Source organism: Sprattus sprattus (assembly GCF_963457725.1).
Source record: "Sprattus sprattus genome assembly, chromosome: 13".
Lineage (NCBI taxonomy): Eukaryota > Metazoa > Chordata > Actinopteri > Clupeiformes > Clupeidae > Sprattus > Sprattus sprattus.
The window spans coordinates 8,313,275-8,333,274 of NC_137911.1; the positions used below are offsets into that span (position 1 = coordinate 8,313,275).

General features: G+C 48.0%; 1 protein-coding gene across 1 annotated transcript in view; it reads left to right on the plus strand.

The window, feature by feature from the left end:
• The window catches only part of akap6 (A kinase (PRKA) anchor protein 6), a gene marked incomplete at its 5' end in the record, with an annotated part of 112,420 nt that overhangs the window by 88,551 nt on the left and 3,869 nt on the right, over positions 1-20,000 (plus strand). Inside the window, 3 exons of the mRNA XM_080850154.1 lie at positions 2,020-2,232; positions 12,602-12,835; positions 16,693-19,983. Coding sequence (XP_080706280.1) covers positions 2,020-2,232; positions 12,602-12,835; positions 16,693-19,983 — 3,738 coding nt within the window. The remainder of the gene's footprint in view (positions 1-2,019; positions 2,233-12,601; positions 12,836-16,692; positions 19,984-20,000) is intronic.

Here is a 20,000-nt window from a genome sequence, read left to right on the forward strand (position 1 = left end):
TATTTATGAAGACAGACCATTCTCTGAAGTATTCGGCTTATGAAGAATTTATGATTGCAAACTGTTCCTGAACAAAATAAAGAGGCAGTAAATTCCCATCGTTTCTTCTTTTTCTTTTTTCTCCACCCCGCTTTTCTCGCTACAACCCCCCAATCAGCTCATGTCCTGACCTCACCAAGGGCATTGATTTCACCTCCTGCAGAAGCATTTGTCATAGTGGGACAACAATGGCCAAATCTGGAATCCAATCGAGTGCCATCAAATTATCAATATTCAAACGAGAGCAGGGATGAGGATGCAAGGACAGTGAGAGGAATGATGAAAGAGAGAAGAGCGAGCGAGCGAGAGGTGATAATGGTAGAGGACATGTAAGCAGTATACTGTGTTGAGAGAAAAACTCTCTGTTGTGTATGAAAGCCTATATCCCATTAAGTTCCCCAGCTTTGCCCAGCGAAATGCCCACATCTAAAGAATAAAGAGAGGTGAACACTTAGCGTGGCTTTGGCTGCTAACAGCCCCACAGATTGATTGGCATTTTATATCTAGATGGCCTGTACTAGCGCTGCCACTAGCTTTCTGCGCGCCATTAGAGTGCGGTTCTCAAAATGTGTTTTATTTCAATGCACACTCTAATATTACATTGTGGAAGGCTTAGGTTTATAAATATAGCAGTGCAATTTATTCAGCGTGCAAGGTCTGACGGAGAAACGTTCAACTCCGACCCAGCTCGAGAAGAGCATCTATTTTTCTCTCCAGTTGGCGAGAAACTACAGACACTGCCATCTTGTCCATTTTGTTTTCCATTCGCACTTTGGTCATAGCCGAGCCACACAGATGTGTTAATAAAGGAGTCATCTGCGAAGGTGCACTGGCAGAAAGGCCCCAAACCCACTGAGTGGCTAATTGGAGCCAGGGCAAAATACCCCAACACTTCAATACCGCATCACATTCGCATCTGTTTCCATTATGGCATATGCATACCTCCCCCCCCCCCCCCCCCCCCCCACACACATACTCACACACACACACACACTCTCACAAACAAACAAACGCACACACACATTTGCGCTCACATGCAGATGCCCGCCATCAGACACAGAGGCACACACTTCCTTTCATACCCGCACACAAAGGCAGACAATTACACCAACCAGTGTAGTGTGTGTATTAATTGGATAATGGGCTGTTTGGTGCTCGCAATTGCATTCTCGCTGTACAAGAGTTCAACCCCGCACTCTATCTACAAAAGTGGGCCTCCCTGCTGGCAGGTTTTTTTTGGGGGGGGGGTGTAGGTGGTCATGTGACTTCCTCTCACAGACCTTGGCTCAGCGTGACGCTCAGGTTTTCTCTGTCAGATCGGGGAGAAAATTGCTCAGCGGAGGCTATTTCTGTGTGTCTTTCGTGTGTGTGTATGTATGTGTGTGTGTGTTTATGTTGATTGTTTTCTATTCGACATACATTTCAATGTGTTGTTTTTGATTCCCCCTGTGGCAATATCCCTACCTTATATTTCACCTTATAATTCTCTCGAGCTGACAAGATCCAAAACTCCGACAGAGCTAACAAACTGACAAACACTTTATTAAGACGTTACAGGTTTCGTATTTCAGTCGTTTATTTTCTTAATGCCACGTGAATGAGAAGCCCCTGAACAGAAATCCAACTCCATTTGATTAGAATTGAATTTATCGACGGGCAAAGCCTCCCCTCATTTTGGGGTTGTGAGGAACTGGAATTGTTTGTCATTAGAGTGAATGGAAGGCTCCTCGTGAGTCATGCATTTGAGCGAGTGCCCCCGTGGTCCAAAACTGCAGCCCGCCACCGCGGCGCGTGCCATGACAAGAGAGGGTCCGAGAGTTTCCCCATCTCACCTACCGAACTGGAAGATTGCACGCAGCGGGATGTGTGGGCTGTGGATATTTTCTTTAGACCTGAGGAGGGCCACCTCTGCTACAAATGTGTAACCTCTGCCTCCCTCTTTCTTCATCTCTGTCTCTCTCTCTTTCCACCCATCGTCAGCGGACGCTGGGAGAGCGCGTGGGATGCGGCGGGGGCAGCCCAGACCCCCGCGCCCTCCTCTCACCGTGCACCAAAGGCATGCTGGGCAAGCTGGAGGGCAAGATCAAGGAGCTGAAGCGTTGGCTGCGCGACACTGAGCTCTTCATCTTCAACCTGTGTCTGCGGCAGGACGAAGAGCTGCAGCAGGCCCACACCCAGCTGCAGCAGTTTAAGGTGAGAGAAGGGAGGGAGAAGGAGAGGGCGTAGGGGTGGAGGGAGAGACGGAGATGGAGGGAGATGGAGGTGAAGAGGGGGTGGAGGGGGACCAGGGCTAGCCAGAAAGTGTCTGAGAGATTGAGAGTAGTATGCAAGATTGAGAGTAGTATGCACAGGTACTGTATATTCTATATTCTATTCTATATTCTAAACATATAAATATAAGCTTAAGTGCCACACTCCCCTGTTTCTGTGGCCAGCTTTAACAAGCCAGGAAGCAAAAGGAAGGAAGTGAGATTCCAGTCAAGGGGACTACATGCTGTGCTAGGCTAATGAACACACAAGTTTCAAGAATGTAATTTATATTTTCCAAATGTTAAGAGAGAGAGAGAGACAGGGAGAGAGAGAGTGAGAGAGAGAGCGAGAGAGAGAGAGAGAGAGAGAGAGAGAGAGAGAGAGAGAGCAAGAACTGTATCATTTCAGTGGAAACAAGATGATGCCTAAAGCCAACCTGGACACTATTGGACATGCATAATTCAAAGTCTTATATGATTTGGAAATACCAGCACCTACAGGCGGCTAGCCGTCTTTACCTAATGATAAGAAAATGGCCCCAATAACATGTCCCCCACAGGCAGTAAAGCAGTTATTCATTTACACACACATTTAAATGAAGCATTTCTTTACCGCATTCTTTTTCATGGCATAAAGAGCATTCATTAACATATATAATGCTCTTTAAAGAACGGACAAAAAATGATTCCATTTACGCGTCTCTCTCTTACGAGTGTGCGGTGTCTTTTTTGGATGCGGCCAGCTGGAAGGCTAAGCCAAGCTGTGCATATTGAGACCTGCTGTTTCATATGGGACAGCTGTTCAGAAGTTCATGAATGAATCAGATAGAAAGTGGGAGGGATGTGTGATTGCCAGCATCAGCCTCTGGTTAACATTTAAGGATTACGCGACGGGTGAGTGTCTGGGGGGTGACGGGGAGATGTGGGAGGTGATAGAGGGTATCTGGAGTCAAAGGGTAGGGATCGTATGTTGTATGTCCCTGACTTTTATTTTGTACTCCAGCCAAGTGTGGAGAAAAGCTCGAAAGATTGTGTACATTTATTAACAATGCATTGCATGGTTAAGGAGCTTGTGGAAAGCGCCAACTGTATAATTCTTTATCAGTTGTCTGAAAACGCATTTAAAATATCCTGTGGAGATGGTGATGGCGGAGAGGGCGGACATTTTGACCGTGGATTGGCTCCTGCTCACACTCAGCGTCTGCATCTTTGGGATATTATAAAAGCAGGCCGACGCAGCTCACATCAGCAGAAGTGACTGAAAATCTATAGGAAATAATTATTTGGCGTAAAATCCTGCCGAGCGGCACTGGGTATTAATCAAGGCACGTCACAACACAGGTAGTGGAGTTGATTACACACTCCCCGTTGAGTGACAAACATAAGTGCGGAGAAAACTTTTAAATATACACCGAGCAAATGGCAAGTGGCGAGAAGAGGTGGTGGAGTGGGGGCTGGGTGGGGGTTGTTGGAGAGGAATGGAGCTCTATAAAGATGACTTTTTCCCTTTGATAAAACGTCGGTCTCCAAATACAAGTAACGCATCGATACCACGGCAGCGGCCTTATGAGATATCAAAACGAAAAATAAATAAAAGGAAAGAAAGGAAGATTAGAAATATTGATATGTGTAATTCATATGGACAGAGGTGCCATTGCACTAAAGAGAGAGAGGGAGAAAGAGAGAGAGACAAAAAAAATAAACTAATAAAAATAGGGCGTGTAGCGATCATATATCTGCTTTGGCAATTGGGCTGTAAATGGATTGGATAGTCAGAGTTTGGCATGATTATAGACAGAGCCAGAGCCAGAGCCCAGCGGGGGGGAGAGCGAGAGAAGGGTACACAGTGTGAAAGACCCGCCGCCTGCTCCGACGCCACAACCACGCCGGGGGAGCAGAACAATACCGAGCTCTGTGCGCACCCCTCACCTGCTGCTGTTCAGCCCCATCAGCGAACACAGTCACCCACGACAGATTATACCACCACCACCACCCTCCAAACACACACACACCTTTCACCACGGCCTTCAGAGCTGGAAGTGACTGGAGTGCTATAACAAGAGCACCATATAAAAGTATTCCCCTGTATAAGTATGAGGTAAGAAGTTCTAGGAGTAGTCTGAAGTGGAGGTGTCAAACAAAGGGTGTCTTCCGTCAGACGTAAAGGGACTTCAAACATTGCATTTGGGGGTTGGGGGGGACTGGGTTGAACTTGTGTGTCACTCACTGCAGGTGGCAGTTGAATTAAATGTTAAGCAACCTCATATTTGATAATAGTTCAGCAACCCTTCAGTCTCCATTAAATCTTTATTTTGGAAGTTCTGGCAGAATTTTCCACGGTGCTAGAACTCTCGACTATCTAGAGGGGAAATAAATCTATAATTAAACTGTATTGTATCTTAACCTTCGCTTGTCAGGGCAGACAGTTCAAACAAGTCGGCTGCCAATTTCATATCTTGCCAGTATAATAAATACCTTTCTCTTACTAATGCGTCTCGAGAATATTAAAATTTCAAAGGTTGAACATTTCCTGTCTGGAAGGAAAGCATTTTTGTAGATTACATGGCAACTCCAGGCATTCAAAAAATGAATATTTTACCCACAACCCTCCTCCTAATCTGTTGTAATACAGAATGTTTAAAAGGATTACACTGATTGTGCGTCACTGCGGGAAGCGCCGTTATATTACCTTTCCCTTCCCATTGGCAAACACTCATTCTCTTTGCTAATTCATCAGGGGACGGACATTCATTTATCTTCGCACACCATCACTGGGGTTAAGTGCGGAGTGAAGGAGACACACAGTCCCTCACTGAGAGTTTAGGCATCACAGTGGGGCTCATGCAGTATGCAACTGCTTCAGTGCAACAGAAGCTGCTTCATTTGAATTCAAACTGAAATGAAATAGATTGGAGATATAAATAATGTTAATATTTTCAACTCTGTAGCTGGACGTTGAGATACACTGCTACATAATCACAACGACCATAATGTTGTCAAGGTGTCGTATTGCGCTAGCCTCTTAGATATCTCCCGATAGCTGAATGACTGCCATGCCAACTGTGAGTTGAAAAATGTCAATAGAGAGAGACAGACAATGACCTCCTAGCAAACCTGTTATTTCATGGTCCACTCTCTATCATCTCCCACCTCTGGGCTTTCATTTGTCTCTCTTTTATTTCCTTAGGCCCATGTCTCTCTCTCTCTCTCTCTCTCTCTCTCTCTCGCTCTCTCACTCTCTCTCCCTCTCTCTTTCTCCCTCTCTCTCTCTCTCTCTCTCTCTCTCTCTCTCTCTCCATCCCTCTGACCAGCTAACTGCAGCACTAGCTCTGGCCACCCTCCACTCCACCCCTCCCCCCACTCACACACACACACACACACACACACACACACACACACTCACTTACACACATGTCCTCTGGCCTACATCCATCCGGCAAATAAAATGTGACAGCGGCGAGATAATATCAATACTTTTTTCTCTGATGAGGAATAAGGAACTCCTGTTCTTTGCCAAGTGCTAACTGCATTAAGGGGGCTGTCCAAGTGGCCGGTGTGTGTGCGCGCCGTGGTGCCAAGCACAGACGTTAGTTCCTCATCATCACTTAATGGGGAGCAGACAGGTGACGGCCAGGGGAGACACGCTCATTACAGGCCCGATCGACTCCGCTCGGCTCCGCACTGCACACTGCTGTACCGCTTTGCGCCGTCGACACGCTTTTATTTTTCATGATTGCGTCCGTCCAAGCTCTCTGTTTCATTCAGCCCCCCCCCCCCCACACACACACTCTCTAATGAGAAAATGTCCTTATTGATAGCGTTATTATCACTTTTTTTCATCTATTTGTTTGCTTTATCACATTACGGGACGGCAAGGAGGCTTATTCATGAGCCATTAGTATCAACTAGAGGGAACTGGCAGGTTGCTTATTTATTTATTTATTTCTTGGCAGAAGATGACAAAAAAAAAGAAACAGGAGAGTGAGAGAAGCAGGGGAGAGATAGGGAGGGTGGGTTTGGGGTGGGGGGTGGGGAATTAAATGGAAGTCAACGCCCACATTTATCGCGCCACATCCCCCAGAATGAGAATGATGACTGTGCGAGGGACGAGTGGTGCTAATAGCAATTAAATACAGGCAGAAGCCCATGTGATGGCTGTTGTTTGAGAAGAGATCCAGGACATTGGGGCTAGGCTTTAGCTTCAGGCCGGAGGCTTTAGCTGAGCCGAGGTGTGTTTGTGTGTGTTTGTGTGTCTGTGTGTGTGTGTGTGTGTGTGTGTGTGTGTGTGTTGTGTGTGCTTGTGGGTTAAACTGCTAGTTCTACTAGGAGCTGTCAATCTTGTCTTATATGAGGGGAAGAATACAGAGTTGTCAGCATGGGATGATTTTGTCAGGGCTAGCATTGTAGCGATGCTTTTGAACTCAAGCATCAAGGCTGTCATTCAGCAGGTTATCTTTTTGTTCTCAGGTTTCTGGCTCCCAATGACTTTAGCTTGTTGCCAGCTTTCTCTGTTGTGTCTTTTCTTAACATTTAAATGGCAGTTAGCTGCCAGGAGTCTCTTCTTGCAATGTAGTTGTTCCTTCAAGTCCAAACTTATCAGGCATTCATAAAACATGCCAAATTTCCTAAAACGTCTTGAGAGGTCTCCAATTACCTGAAGGCCCTCATATTACACACAGCCTTTTTCATTAGGCTGTATGAACTCGGGCACTACAGTACAGACAAATATGCTGTTACAAGAGGGAGATTGGCGTACATCTATGCATATGCAGTGATATGGAGTGAAACCTTGATGGTCTAATAGTGTGTGGCTCTTTGTGCGTTTAACCTTCAAAAAAAATTGATCCCCAGCACATTCTGAATGCCTCTAATGAGGAGTTATCCTTCATTATTCTAATCAGGGCTAGCACACAGGATTGTGCAGCACCTGCTGTGTGTGGATGCAGATGAGTGCAGTTGCGGTGTGTGTGTGTGTTTGTGTTGGGGGGGGGGGGGGGGGGGGGGGGGTGGGGGTGGTGGGTGGTGCATTAGTCATGGCAAAACATTCTTCTGACAGACACGCAAATGGATGAAAGCAATGTCTGTCGGAGCTAGGGGAATTTGTGTGTGTGTGTGTGTGTGTGTGTGTGTGTGTGTGTGTGTGTGTGTGTGTGAGTGTGTGTGTGTGTGTGTGTGTGTGTGTGTGTGTGTGTGAGTGTGTGTGTGTGTGTGTCGGAGCTAGGGGAATTTGTGCGTGTGTCGGAGCTAGGGGAATTTGTGTGTGTGTGTGTGTGTGTGTGTGTGTGTGTGTGTGTGTGTGTGTGTGTGTGTGTGTGTGTGTGTGTGTGTGTGTGTGTGTGTGTGTGTGTGTGTGTGTGTGTGTGTGTGTGTGTGTGTGTGTGTGTGTGTGTGTGTGTGTGTGTGTGTGTGTGAGTGTGTGTGTGTGTGTGTGTGTGCATGCACAAGGGAGAGAATTGTCGACGTGAATTCATTACACTTATTTGCGATAACAAGCGCTTGTGGTTTTAATTGACTTAATCAACAAATAGAATTAATCAGAGATTTCTAATTAATGGTAATTGATTGAATATCCGCTGGGTCACCGTCAGTGTTAGATTCCGGTGTCTTTGCCACACTGGAGGGCACTCCTCACTCCTCCACCTTGTCCACATTAATTGAAAGGGTTCAATTTGGAGCAGGCAGAAGAGGGCTGTTGGGATATGTCGTTTTTTTTTTCTTTGAAGTGAAACGTTTCAGAAACGCGCCAAATGAAGACAGTACACTGAGCCCCCTGACCCCTTCCCCATCCCAAAAAGGCCAAGAGGCAATAGCTTAACCTATGCTGAAACATAGCAGCACACACACACACCCACACACACACACACACACACACACACAAACATAGCAGTGATGCGTGTTTACTGGTTGCCTTTGGATGTTGTGACAGCGCTTGTTTGAACTGATTCTATGTTGAACTGTGAGCGGTGCAGGTCAACAGTGAAAGATGTTGTGTGTGTGTGTGTGTGCTCTTGAAAAGGCACAGGGTGGTCGGGATGAAAGGGGAGACTTTAGAGGAAGGCGCTCAGGAGGTGTCCAGAGCACTCACCGACGGCTTGGATGTGCTGACCGCTCCAGGTCTCATATGTGTGTGTGTTATAGAGGGAGGAAGAGAGAGAGGGAAGTACAGAGAGAAGACCTGTGGGTTAATACGGTGCGCAGAATAGATCTGAATCATGTCATGCGATAATAGCAAGAGTGTGTTTGTGTGTGTGTATATGTGAGTGTGTGTGTGTTTTTGTGTGGGTGTGTGAATGTGTGTATACATGGGACGGATGAATAGGTGTGATGCTTTTGTGCTGTGTGTGTGTGTGTGTGTGTGTGTGTGTGTGTGTGTGTGTGTGTGTGTGTGTGTGTGTGTGTGTGTGTGTGTGTGTGTGTGTGTAATCTCTCCACATAGTCATATCCCTCTAGATTGGGTTACCGTGGTGTTGCACATTATCAGACAGTGGGTGTGCAGAGTCTGTTATTTAAAAGCCCCTGATAGACGCATCTAGCATTACCGCCACTGTCATCCAGAGAGGCTTTACACAGGATGGACAATTTAGACACTTGATGCCTTTTTATTGTCTCATTTTAAAGGTTTTTTGGTGAGATTTTTCTGTGCCCTGTTTTTTTCCCTCCTACTCTCCCTATTTTAATATCTCTGCCTAATATGTCTCTCTCTCTCTCTCTTCCACTTCTCTCTCTCTCTGTCCTTCTTCCTCTATATTGCTCTCTTTCTCTCTCCCCCCTCACTCTCTCTCTGTCCTTCTTCCTCTATATTGCTCTCTTTCTCCCCCCCCCCCCCCCCCCTCTCTCTCTCTGTCCTTCTCCCTCTCTATTGCTGTCTCTCTCTCTTCTTGGTTTTTTAATATTTGGCTGGGGGCACCAGAGCAGCTGGGCCTGTGTCCAGGTTCTCAGCCTGGCTTCCTCCATCCCTCGGCCCTGAAACGGACACATTGTGCGCTGGCTTCACATACTCTCATGCTGCGGTGGTGGTGGGAGGGGGGGGTGGGGAGCGGAGCGGACTAGGCCCACTCCACCGCTCCATGTATTTGGAAAAGCTTTTTAGCAAATATTGGCACACCACGTTCAAGCCTCTTTGTCAATAAGGCACAACTCAATGGGGAGGGAATGAAATCAGTTTATGAAACCTAGCAATGCAGAAACAATGGGGGCATCCGATTTCTCCGCGTTCTTGGAGGCCCGGGAGCTCGGCGTGCCTTTGAGCATGTAATGATTTGTTGGTGCCATTTAATCTTCCAGAGTGGACCGCTGGTATTTATAGGAGAAAAATGGCCATCTATATGCCTTGATGTAATTTCTAGAGAGACCATTTTAAACGAGCGAGCCAGAGTTTGGAGCTCTATGTCGAGGAGAAGAGATGAGCACTGCTTTGTGTTTGGGGCTGAAACACACTCAGTGATCTCGTGACATGCCTCTTGAAATGCCACTCTCTGGTTTAATTCACAACATTTCAGTGAATTCACACCGCAGTATACATGTAGAGTGCAATATACATTTATGTGACATTATGCAACATCTCAGCAGAATGCAACATTGATTTACCTTTGTTACAGTGTAAATTACTAACCACAGGAGCGCTGCAAATTTAGCAACAATGTGGAGGAGCACTTTACTCTTATGTATTACCCTAATGGATGGGTGTGTACTCTCAGTATGTGAAAACATAGGGAATCAGACTTGGCCATGGCTCCTAGAAACCTTGTTCAACAGGTCAGCAGTAGCTCAACAGTGGTTGTTGTGGGAAAATGTTGGTGTGATACTGTTACTGTCTGTTTCAGACAGACACTGTGAGTACACTCTGCTCCATTGTGTAAGTAAATGGTAAATGGTAAACGGACTGCATTTATATAGCGCTGACCTCCTCATACAGCACTCAAATGCCTCAGACATTTACCCATTCACACACCGATGGCGGATTCCACTCTATAAGGTTCCAACCTGCACATCGGGAACGGTTAGGGGGTTCAGTGTCTTGCTCAAGGACACTTGGAGGAATCGGGATCGAACTAGAAACCCTCCGATTTCTGAATGACTCCACTACCTCCTGAACCACTGTGGCCCCAAGTGCACGGCATCAATGCACTGCTCTGCATTGTTTCTTTTTACATACATAGTCCATGTGTGATTATTTCACCAAACAGCAAAGCGTTATGTCGTTGCCATAGCATAATGGTGGTTCTGGTGTTTCTAGCACATGCTAGCCCTGTCATGTGACGGCTACTTGGGCAAACTCTCCAAACTATGCTCTATGAAGGCCCTGCCCAGCGAGGGATAACTTTATCACTGTGGAGTGAGTTTCATCCTGACGCTGCTGTCTCCAGCACAAAGCCATTGCATTTTGCAATCTCATTACCTTCTTAAGGGACGCAGGGAGGGCCATAAATATATGCTAAAGCAGGCCGAAGAGAAACTGCTGAGAGAAATCCAATTTAAATGTAATGGTGTTTAATATTTATTGGAAAATGTAAAGAAAATGTAAGGTAATGCCTTGGCGAGCGGGCGGGATTTACATAAATTGTTCTCCGGAAATGTTTTTTTGTCCCGCGGCACCGGGCGCACTCCTTGTCTAGTCACAAAAGGCCTTGCATCTGAATATAAAAAAAAAACGAGGGCTTTAAGGCTCAGGTGTGTGTGTTTGTGTGTGTGTGTGTGTGTGTGTGTGTGTGTGTGTGTGTGTGTGTGTGTGTGTGTGTGTGTGTGTGTGTGTTTATGTGTGTGCGAACACTTCACTCTTTACATGTTTTTTGGTACATGTGTGTGTGTGTGTGTGTTTACCTGTGTCAGCATTTTCAGCCCTTGGAAATGACCATGGTGTCACCCTTTTTCTTTTTTAAAGGACTGAAATGGTGTATACGCTGAGCCAATCCCATTCCACATGTGTCAGAGCCTACCACTAAAGCGTGGTACGGGGCAGCCGGCTTTTTAATATTTAATTTTCCCACGTTTGGTGGAGATGTGGAGGTGCTTAGACGCTTGATTTACACGCCCCTGACAGAGTTGGATTGGTGTGGCGACTTGACTTTGTGTGAGTGCCAGAGAGAGTGAAAGAGAGGGAGGGTGAAAGACAAAGGGAGAGAGAGAGAGAGAGAGGGGTCCTTTACCCACGTTTTGTCCTGGACAGGTGGACATATATAGAGTGAGTGAAAGAGAGAGAGATGGACAGACAGACATAGAGAGAGATAGAGATGAACAGACATGAAGTAAGAGAGAGAGAGAGAAAGAGAGAGAGATGGACACACACACACACATATAAGAGAGAGAGAGAGAGATGGACAGACATAGAGAGACATAGAGAGAGTGCTGGGGGAACTGAATGTCGTATGAAGGGATAGCAAGAGAAGAATGAAGAAAATGATGCAGCTTTAAACCAAACAGGGATCCCCGGGTTATTTTCTGGCCCAAATCAAGCTTCAATTTGTCTCCATCCACTCAGCTCTAAAACAGCCAGATATTCCAGCTATGTTTCGCCTGTCAGTAATTCAGTTATTTCAGTTATGTGCGCTTAGCTTTGAAAATAAAACGGTTCAAAAGTGAGAATCTGCCCTGCAGACATGTAGGGTTTATAATCTGTGTTGGCTCTCAGTCTCACTGACGCAGCCCATTCCACTCTCCTTACTGACTTAACTCTTGGTTATATCCAAAAACCCTTGGTTGTCTCCACTTGAATGTTCATATTTTTAAATAATTGCGAAAATGTTATCTTAAAACTTTTGTAGCTCTGTTCTTTCGTGTTTTGCACGTGTTTTGCTAAGGCAATTGAATTATAGTTGCTATAGTTACCACAGGTGCTGTGCCAGTTCACAAATCACAATGATATGCTAAGTTGTGAAACAGTGTTGTGCAGTCATCAGTCAAGTAGCCCTTCAGCCAAACATCAAGCATCTTCATCCGTGATCTTTTATGCATGATTCCTCAAAATGTGGACGTCAGTCAAAAGCCAGTTCAGCACTGAGAATGTGCTAGTCTTCTCTCACGAGCACAAAAGCTATTATTCCCCAGCCCATCCCTTTTTAGGCAGTTGAGTGAGTTGGAGTCATTCTTCTATCCTCTCCCCCCTCTCCTCTCTCCTCCACCCAGCCCACTGAGTCATTCTCGCACACTCCCTGGAGCCTGCAGAGATTTGTAACGTTTAAAGTCTAAATTCCAACACTCTTTCTCTCTTTCTGTATTTTTGTCTACATTTCCCTCTCTCTCATTTTCTCCCCATACTCTAACTTTCATCTTCCCCTCCCTCCCTCCCTCCCTCTCTCCCTCTCTCCCTCCTCTAGTCTCTGTGTATGGAGGTGCGTGGTCGCCGTCGAGGCATGGCGTCGGTGCTGCGTCTGTGCCAGCGGCTGCTGGAGGAGCCCGATCAGGCCCGGGGGGGCGCGGGCTCGGACCCGGACGCCGAGCGGGACGGGCTGCAGCTGCTGGCCGTCAACCTGGAGCGACGCTGGGAGGCCATCGTCATGCAGACCCTGCAGTGGCAGACACGCCTGCAGAGGGAGCTGGGCCGAGAGCAGGTGAGACACACACACACATGCACACATGCACACATGCACACATGCACCCACACACACACAAACACACGCACACGCACACAGACACGCATGCACGCACACACACACACACACACACACACACAAGCACACACACACGCACGCACACGCACACGCACACGCACACGCACACGCACACAGACACAGACACAGACACAGACACAGACACAGACACAGACACAGACACAGACACAGACACAGACACAGACACAGACACAGACACAGACACAGACACAGACACAGACACAGACACGCACTCATGCACACACCTGAGATCACCTGAGCTGGCCTTACTTTTCCATTTTCACCCAGTCATTTAGCCAGGTGAATCTGAACACTGAACAGATCTACACCACATTTTCATTAGTTTGTGTGTTCCCATGGAAATCCACGATTCCAATTCAAAGTTGCTTTGTCAGCGTGACTGTTTAGGTACAAAGCACGAAGAACAAAAAATAATTTGTAATGTCACAGGGATAAACATTTTAGGATGTTAAGAAGAATGTTTTTTTAAAAAGGATCTTGGTGTTGTTGGCTCCTTGCTGTTATATTTGTGCTACGGGTTTCACTAGACAAAGACAAAGACAGAGCTCTCTGCACCGGGACAGGCCCAGGTTGAAGCTTAGGCTGGAATGGATCCGTCTCTGATTTGGGGCAGGACCCTGATAGCATCTGACAGAGAGACAGATCGAGCCCTGATCACAGTTCAGTTTCATCAGGCCCTCTCTGCAGTTAGCTGTGTACGGGATGCTCACACAGTAACACAATACATCACAAGACACACCTGTGGAGTGGATGCCAGCACAGAGAGTGAATGTATGTCTCTATACACATTTAAAGTACTTTTAATGAACATTAAATGTGAAGTATAATTCCACACAAAGCAGTTTGTGTCATCAGTGGACAACAGATGTGATGCAAAAATTACACAGAGTTTTTCATATATACGCTCAATGTTAACGCACATTTATTTAGAAATTACTAATATTCAGTGCCAGTTTGATTCTGTGCCAAGTGGAAACAATGAATATTTAAAATAAAGGGAATGAATATTTTAATATCTACAAGTAGTGGCCATATGAAAATGATCAAGTGTGCAGAATCTGAAATTTTCATCGCATTTATCTAAGCAACAGTCAAAAGAATCCCACAGAGTAATGGTTGATTTTAAATATTCATTGTTTCCACTTTGCATCGAGTTAAATTGGCACTGAAGATTTGTGTTTGCACAAATGGTAGAAAAGTGAGTTTTATCATTCTGGTTTGGCCTTCGCTGCATGTATTATAAGTGGTGTTGTGGCGTGTTCTCTGTTAGAAAGGGAGGGAGCTACATACTAAGAGCAGGAGACTAGCTTTAGTTTCGGAGACGCAGATGTGACTCTTTATAACTCTGTTATTGTGTGTGTGGGGGGGTCACTGCCTTCACCATGAATTGAAACCACACCTGTATTGTGTAATGTTTGACAAAGGCTCTGTGCATATAAATAGGCATTGCATCACAATATACACTTCCATTCACTGCAGAAAACAATCAATACAATAACTGATGCTCGTATGCCGTGTATGTGCACTTTTAAGCATATTGGACCATTAACAAACTCTCAAAGAGGCCTGCTGAATCAGTCCATATGAGTGCCAAACCCGTTCACCCCAACACATTTACTCGATCAATACCCAACACAAACACCCTTTGATCCAAGCCCAGTTTGTCATATAAGCTCAGTATGGAACCTGCTGTTGTAAGGTGCCTTTAGACTACAGTTACACCGAGAGGCAGGACAGGCACCTGTGAGGCAGGGCTGGAGACATATAGATCTGTTTATGGATTCATCTGCCCGGTGTAACCTGGCCAGCCGTGGGTTATTTAGTCCTGGATGATCGCGGTGGTAATATACTGCAGCACAACTGTAATGGAGCCATAATAGTGATGTATAAGACCTACAACGCGACAACGTATTACATTGGAATATATAGAACACACGGGTAGCAGAGAGAGAGAGAGAGAGAGAGAGCGATGAAGGGAGAGAGAGGGGGGATGGAGGGAGGGAGAGAGATAGATTGGAAAAGATAGACAGAGAGCTGGGTGAGAGAAAGAAAGTGAATGAGAGAAAGAGAGAGAGAGCGAAGGTGCCCCTGTGCTCTGACTGAGCACTGAACCCAATCGATTACAGGTGTTGCCAAAGAATAATTGGCCGATCATAGTGTGTTAAGTGCTCCCGTATAAATGAAATAACTCCCTCCACCACCACCGGTGTGCTCCGTTGTCTCAGGGTGGAGGCTGAGGCCTGTGGACCGTAGTGAGGGGCGGTGCGTCCCCCGGGTGACTCAGGCCAGTGTTAACGCTGGATGTGGGAGTGGGGAGACTCCCTCTGAAGGCACTCTTAAACCTCTCTTAAAGGACAAGGGGAAACAGGCCCAGGCTGGCCAGGCACGCTCACCAGTAAATAAAAATCGAAAAAATTCTCTTGGCCCCCTTCTTCCCGCTGCGTAAAGCGTCCAGTAGTTGTGTTAATTAGTCTGTTAAAAGCAATCAGAGGAATGTATTGATGTCCATTAAATCTGGGGGAGAGAGACAGCACTCTTTTGTCATGTATATTGGCCTGTTGGGCCTGTTTGCTTCTCTCTCTCTCTCTTTTTCTCATCCTCTCTTTTCTTTTTCTCTGGGTGGCTCGCAGCATTCTTGTGTGACAGCGTCTAAGCTTTTGGGGAGGTAGTGTAGCTCACTTCTAAAGAGAGAGCCTTTTTTTTTTCTTGTTGTTGTTGTTTTTTTCTTCATTTCTTCCCCTTTCTGTTTCTTGGGCTAGACTCTCAGCTCAGCTTCGCTCTCCACCAGGCGTTCCGTTACACCAGGGAGACAAATTGCCGTGGCTCTGCTCAAAAGCTGACCTTGTGGGCCTGAAGAGCAATTTCGCTTTGTGTTTGTTGTGTTATGCGTTATGGGAGCAGGGGGAAGGTGGAGAAGAAGGGGAAATAAATGGGTGGTTTGTTTTTGTAAATGCAGTGGTATGTGCTCGCCGCTCGCCTCAGTGAAATGACTAACGTCCTGCCCAAGGTGAGACGGCCGAACGGTGTTGCTCCCTGTCTGTCTGCGGGACAAATGGCTTTGCTTGAGTTATTAAATCCACATAAAACTATTAGAGGGTCGGTTAAACTGAAAGCAACTTCTAGGCAACAAGTTTCTCTCCATCATGTCCACTATGCGCATCAAAGTAGAATGCAAATGAATACATCAGCATCAGAGCTATTGTAAGCATGATCGTGTTACAGCGTTACAAAGCTGAACATGTTCATTCTTGTATTTGATTAGCGGTTCACTCACTCCAAATGTAGTATACTGTTAACGGAGGCAGAAATTATATTTATGTGATTAGACTGACTTACTGTTCTCACAGTTGAAGGTTTTAACATGCATTAGAGCTCCCTGCCTAGTCATTAGTATTTCCCTTATCAGCAAGAGGAGAGTAAACAGAGATCTAATAAAAATGCATTACGAGGCCTGTATGACATGCCAAGCAAGTGTTAGATTAGTCAGTTTATTAGATTAATAAGATACAAAAAAATGAATAACATAAATAGACCTCCTCGGCAGTAATGAGTCGACAAGCAATTTGTATTATAATGTCTCATGTAGGAATTTGTATATCTAAGCACATTTTTTAGGCGTTGCAAGCATGTGAATTTAGTTTCTACAGCCAATCTTAAACTTTAACTATTTGTTTTGTGTGTGTGTGTGTGTGTGTGTGTGTGTGTGTGTGTGTGTGTGTGTGTGTGTGTGTGTGTGTGTGTGTGTGTGTGTGTGTGCGTGCTTTTATTGTCCTCAGGTCCCAGGGAACCTTCTAGAACAGTCACTCATGGACCTCCGCTGCCCTGCAGAGGACTCCTGGGAATGGGATGAAATGGACATGACCATTGTCAACGTGGAGACGAGGGAGGACTGCGTCGATAAGCAAAACCCTGCATGTGAATTAGCCCTGGGATCCCTCTGGGAAATATTAGACAGCCCTGAACCGCGTCCAGGTGACACACAACGCCGGACGACCTTGGGCGGCACGGAGACTAATCCTGTGTCCTCCTCCCGGCCGTGTAGCACATATCAGGTGTACAGCGTGCATAACGTGGAGCTCTATCACCAGCCTCCATTCCCCAGCAACAAGAAGAGCCCAGCCAAAGCACGAGGGAAGCAGCAGCCCCTCCTGAAAAGCCTGAGCAAGGACTCCTCGTTTTCCTCTGTGGAGTCTCTGCCTGATATCCTCGGGGGGCTCCTGGGAGTAAAGCAGGCCCTGGGAAAGGAGTCGGCCCGCCGGTCGGAAAGTGAGAGCGGCATCGTTAGCGAGGGTGACACAGAGACCACTGCCAACTCCGACATCTGTTTGCACTACCAAGGCGACGGGAACAGGGTCAGTATTATGCTCTCCCCTGCCGACAGAGGTGGCGGCTCCCCTGAGGTGGATCGTGTGTCTGATGAGGACATTGACCGAATCCTGCAGCGCGCGAACAAGTGCGCGGAGTACGAGTGTGAGGAGGCAATGATGCTGGGAAAGGAGCAGAGGGTGAGAGCGTCAAGGAAGAAGAGGGAGGAGTGCGGAGAGGGCAGGAGGAGGCACAGGAGGGACCCTGTGGAAATTCTCCTCAATGGACAGGACTACACCCCCGACCTTGACAGGGAGAGGCGTGGCGACTTGGGGACTTGTGACATTGACGGCTCGTCCTCAGATGGCAAACCCCGGAGGGAGTTAACCCACCTCTCACAGGGCTCGTCCCTGGAGTCCCTCTACACCGCTGGGGAGCTATTTCCATCCAGCAAAGATGGCCTCCACCGTAGCACGTCCCTGGAGAGCTGGCTGGCCCCCAGCAAGAGCCCTGAGGACGCGGGCAGCCAGTGCAGCCTGCGGGACCTCAGTCTGGGCGGTAGCGGGGAGCCACCAGCGGCAGGAGAGCTCAGCAGGAGGACCCTGGAGCTCCTGAAGCGCCTGGAGAACATCCAGTCTCCGCTGGCCCAGCAGATGACCCGCAGCATCTCGGATATCACCCTGCAGAGCAGCTCCCTGAGGCTGGCCAGTCGGGGTCCCCGCTCCTCCGGAGCTGCGTCATCCTCGGTCAACGAGAGCTCTGCTGCATCCCTGACCGAGCTCAGTTGCACGGAGGACTCGTCAGTGGCCTCGGAGGATATGGCAGTTATGAGGAACCGACTGGCGCCACCTAACTCCAACGCCTCCTTTCGGAAGCACTGCCACCGCAACAGACACCAGGGGGTACTGCAGGGTGGCGCAGGGGCAGCACCGATAATGGGGGGCGATGACGTGGACGCCAACATCAGCATGGTGGTGAACGTGTCGTGCACCTCTGCGTGCACAGATGATGATGAGGACGACAGCGACCTCCTGTCCAGCTCCACGCTGACGCTGACCGAGGAGGAGCTGGGCATCAAGGACGACGACGACTCCAGCGTCACCTCTGAGGAGGAGGACTACAACGAGGGCGCTTTCTCACTGGGCCTGGAGTACATGAAGAACGAGTTCCAGAACTGGGACAAGGCGGGCCGCTCCCAGGCCCGCAACGACAGAAACGAGGCGGACCTCGAGGATGAGCTGCAGTGCGGGGCGGCGGCCCAAGATGCCCCGTCACTCAACAGAGCGCCCGTCAGCGCCAACAACGAGAGGCACTTCTTAAACCGCTCGACGCTCAAGCTCCTGGAGACGCACAGCAACGCCAAGAACGAGGGGATGAGGCAGCAGGATGTGGAGACTAACCGCAAGGCCGCCACCCGGAACTACATCAGTCAGTTTGTGGACGACATGGAGAACGGAAACGTGGACAACTCCCACCTAAAGGGCAAGGACGAGGATGACGAGCTTCTGAGGGAGGAGGGCAGCCTATTCACCAAGAAAGGAGAATCGTTTAAAGACTGTTATGCGCTCGACCCAGCTGGTGGCCAATCCAGGGGGATGGTGACAGCCATAAGTCCCTCATCCTGCGAGCTGCTGTCGCTTCAGACCAAAGAGTCATCCCTTGAGAGCCAGCTGAAGGGGGAGATCCCCTGCCACAGCTCCAGCCGACCCTCCCCTGCCATCTCGCCCATGGAGGACTGTGTCATGCTGGGAACACTGCATGGAAACAACTGTCTCCAACAGCAGCAGCAGCAGCAGCACTTTTGCTACCTGAATAACATACGCGATGCACAGAGAGAGGACATTCCGTCTCCAGACCCACCCTGCTGTGTCCACCCCATCTTCCCTTCCGCGGGTGAGAGCGAGAAAGGCGAGAAAGTGCACGACTTTGTCATGGAGATCATCGACTTAACGTCGGTGGCGCTGAAGAGCAAGGAGCCTCAACCAGACGTAACGGCGGGAGAAAAGGAGAGGCTGTCCAGCCCGACCTCGCCTTCTGCCATGGCCTCCCAGATCCGCGACAAGGTGCTGGAGCATTCCCACCGTGGCCTCCACCTGCGTAAGGGCGACTTCTACTCCTACCTGTCGCTCTCGTCACACGACAGTGACTGCGGTGAGGTGAGCGTGTGTGTCGAGGACAAGAGTACCACGCCGGTGCTCTCCCGCACGCCTGACATCATCTGCGACGAGGAGCCGCTCTTCGAGGCCTGCACCGAGGAGGTGTACCTGGGCCCACCACTCTGCTACAGCATGTCCGTCACCAAGCGCCCACGGCGACGAGACACCACCGACACCCGGCTCCCCATCCCCGTCCCCCACCAGGCTCTTCAGCCGCCGCCGTCACCACGACCCTACGATGAATACCAAAAAGCACATGGTATTTCTCCAGGAAGTGCAGCCGCGAGCCAGCCGGAGGACTATAATGAGGCCCCTTATCTTAATCCCTTACCATGTGAAACCCCGATAGACACTGTTGAATGTTTTGCAGATACTAAAATGCTTGAATCCAATATTTCTCCTGTAATGACTAAGATAAGAGTCTCTTGCTCCAGTACAAATCCTTTAAAAGCGGAAGGCGGCCTCTGTATTAATCCTAAAATTAACTGTCCCGCGATAAGGAGGGCCGATAGGGATGAGAAAGGCCCGGCTTCGCACTGGATGAAACAGAAGAATGTCAGGAAAGGGCGCAGCTCTCTTCAGGAAGCCAAGGCGAACCACAAACAGGTGCGTTTGGAGACATT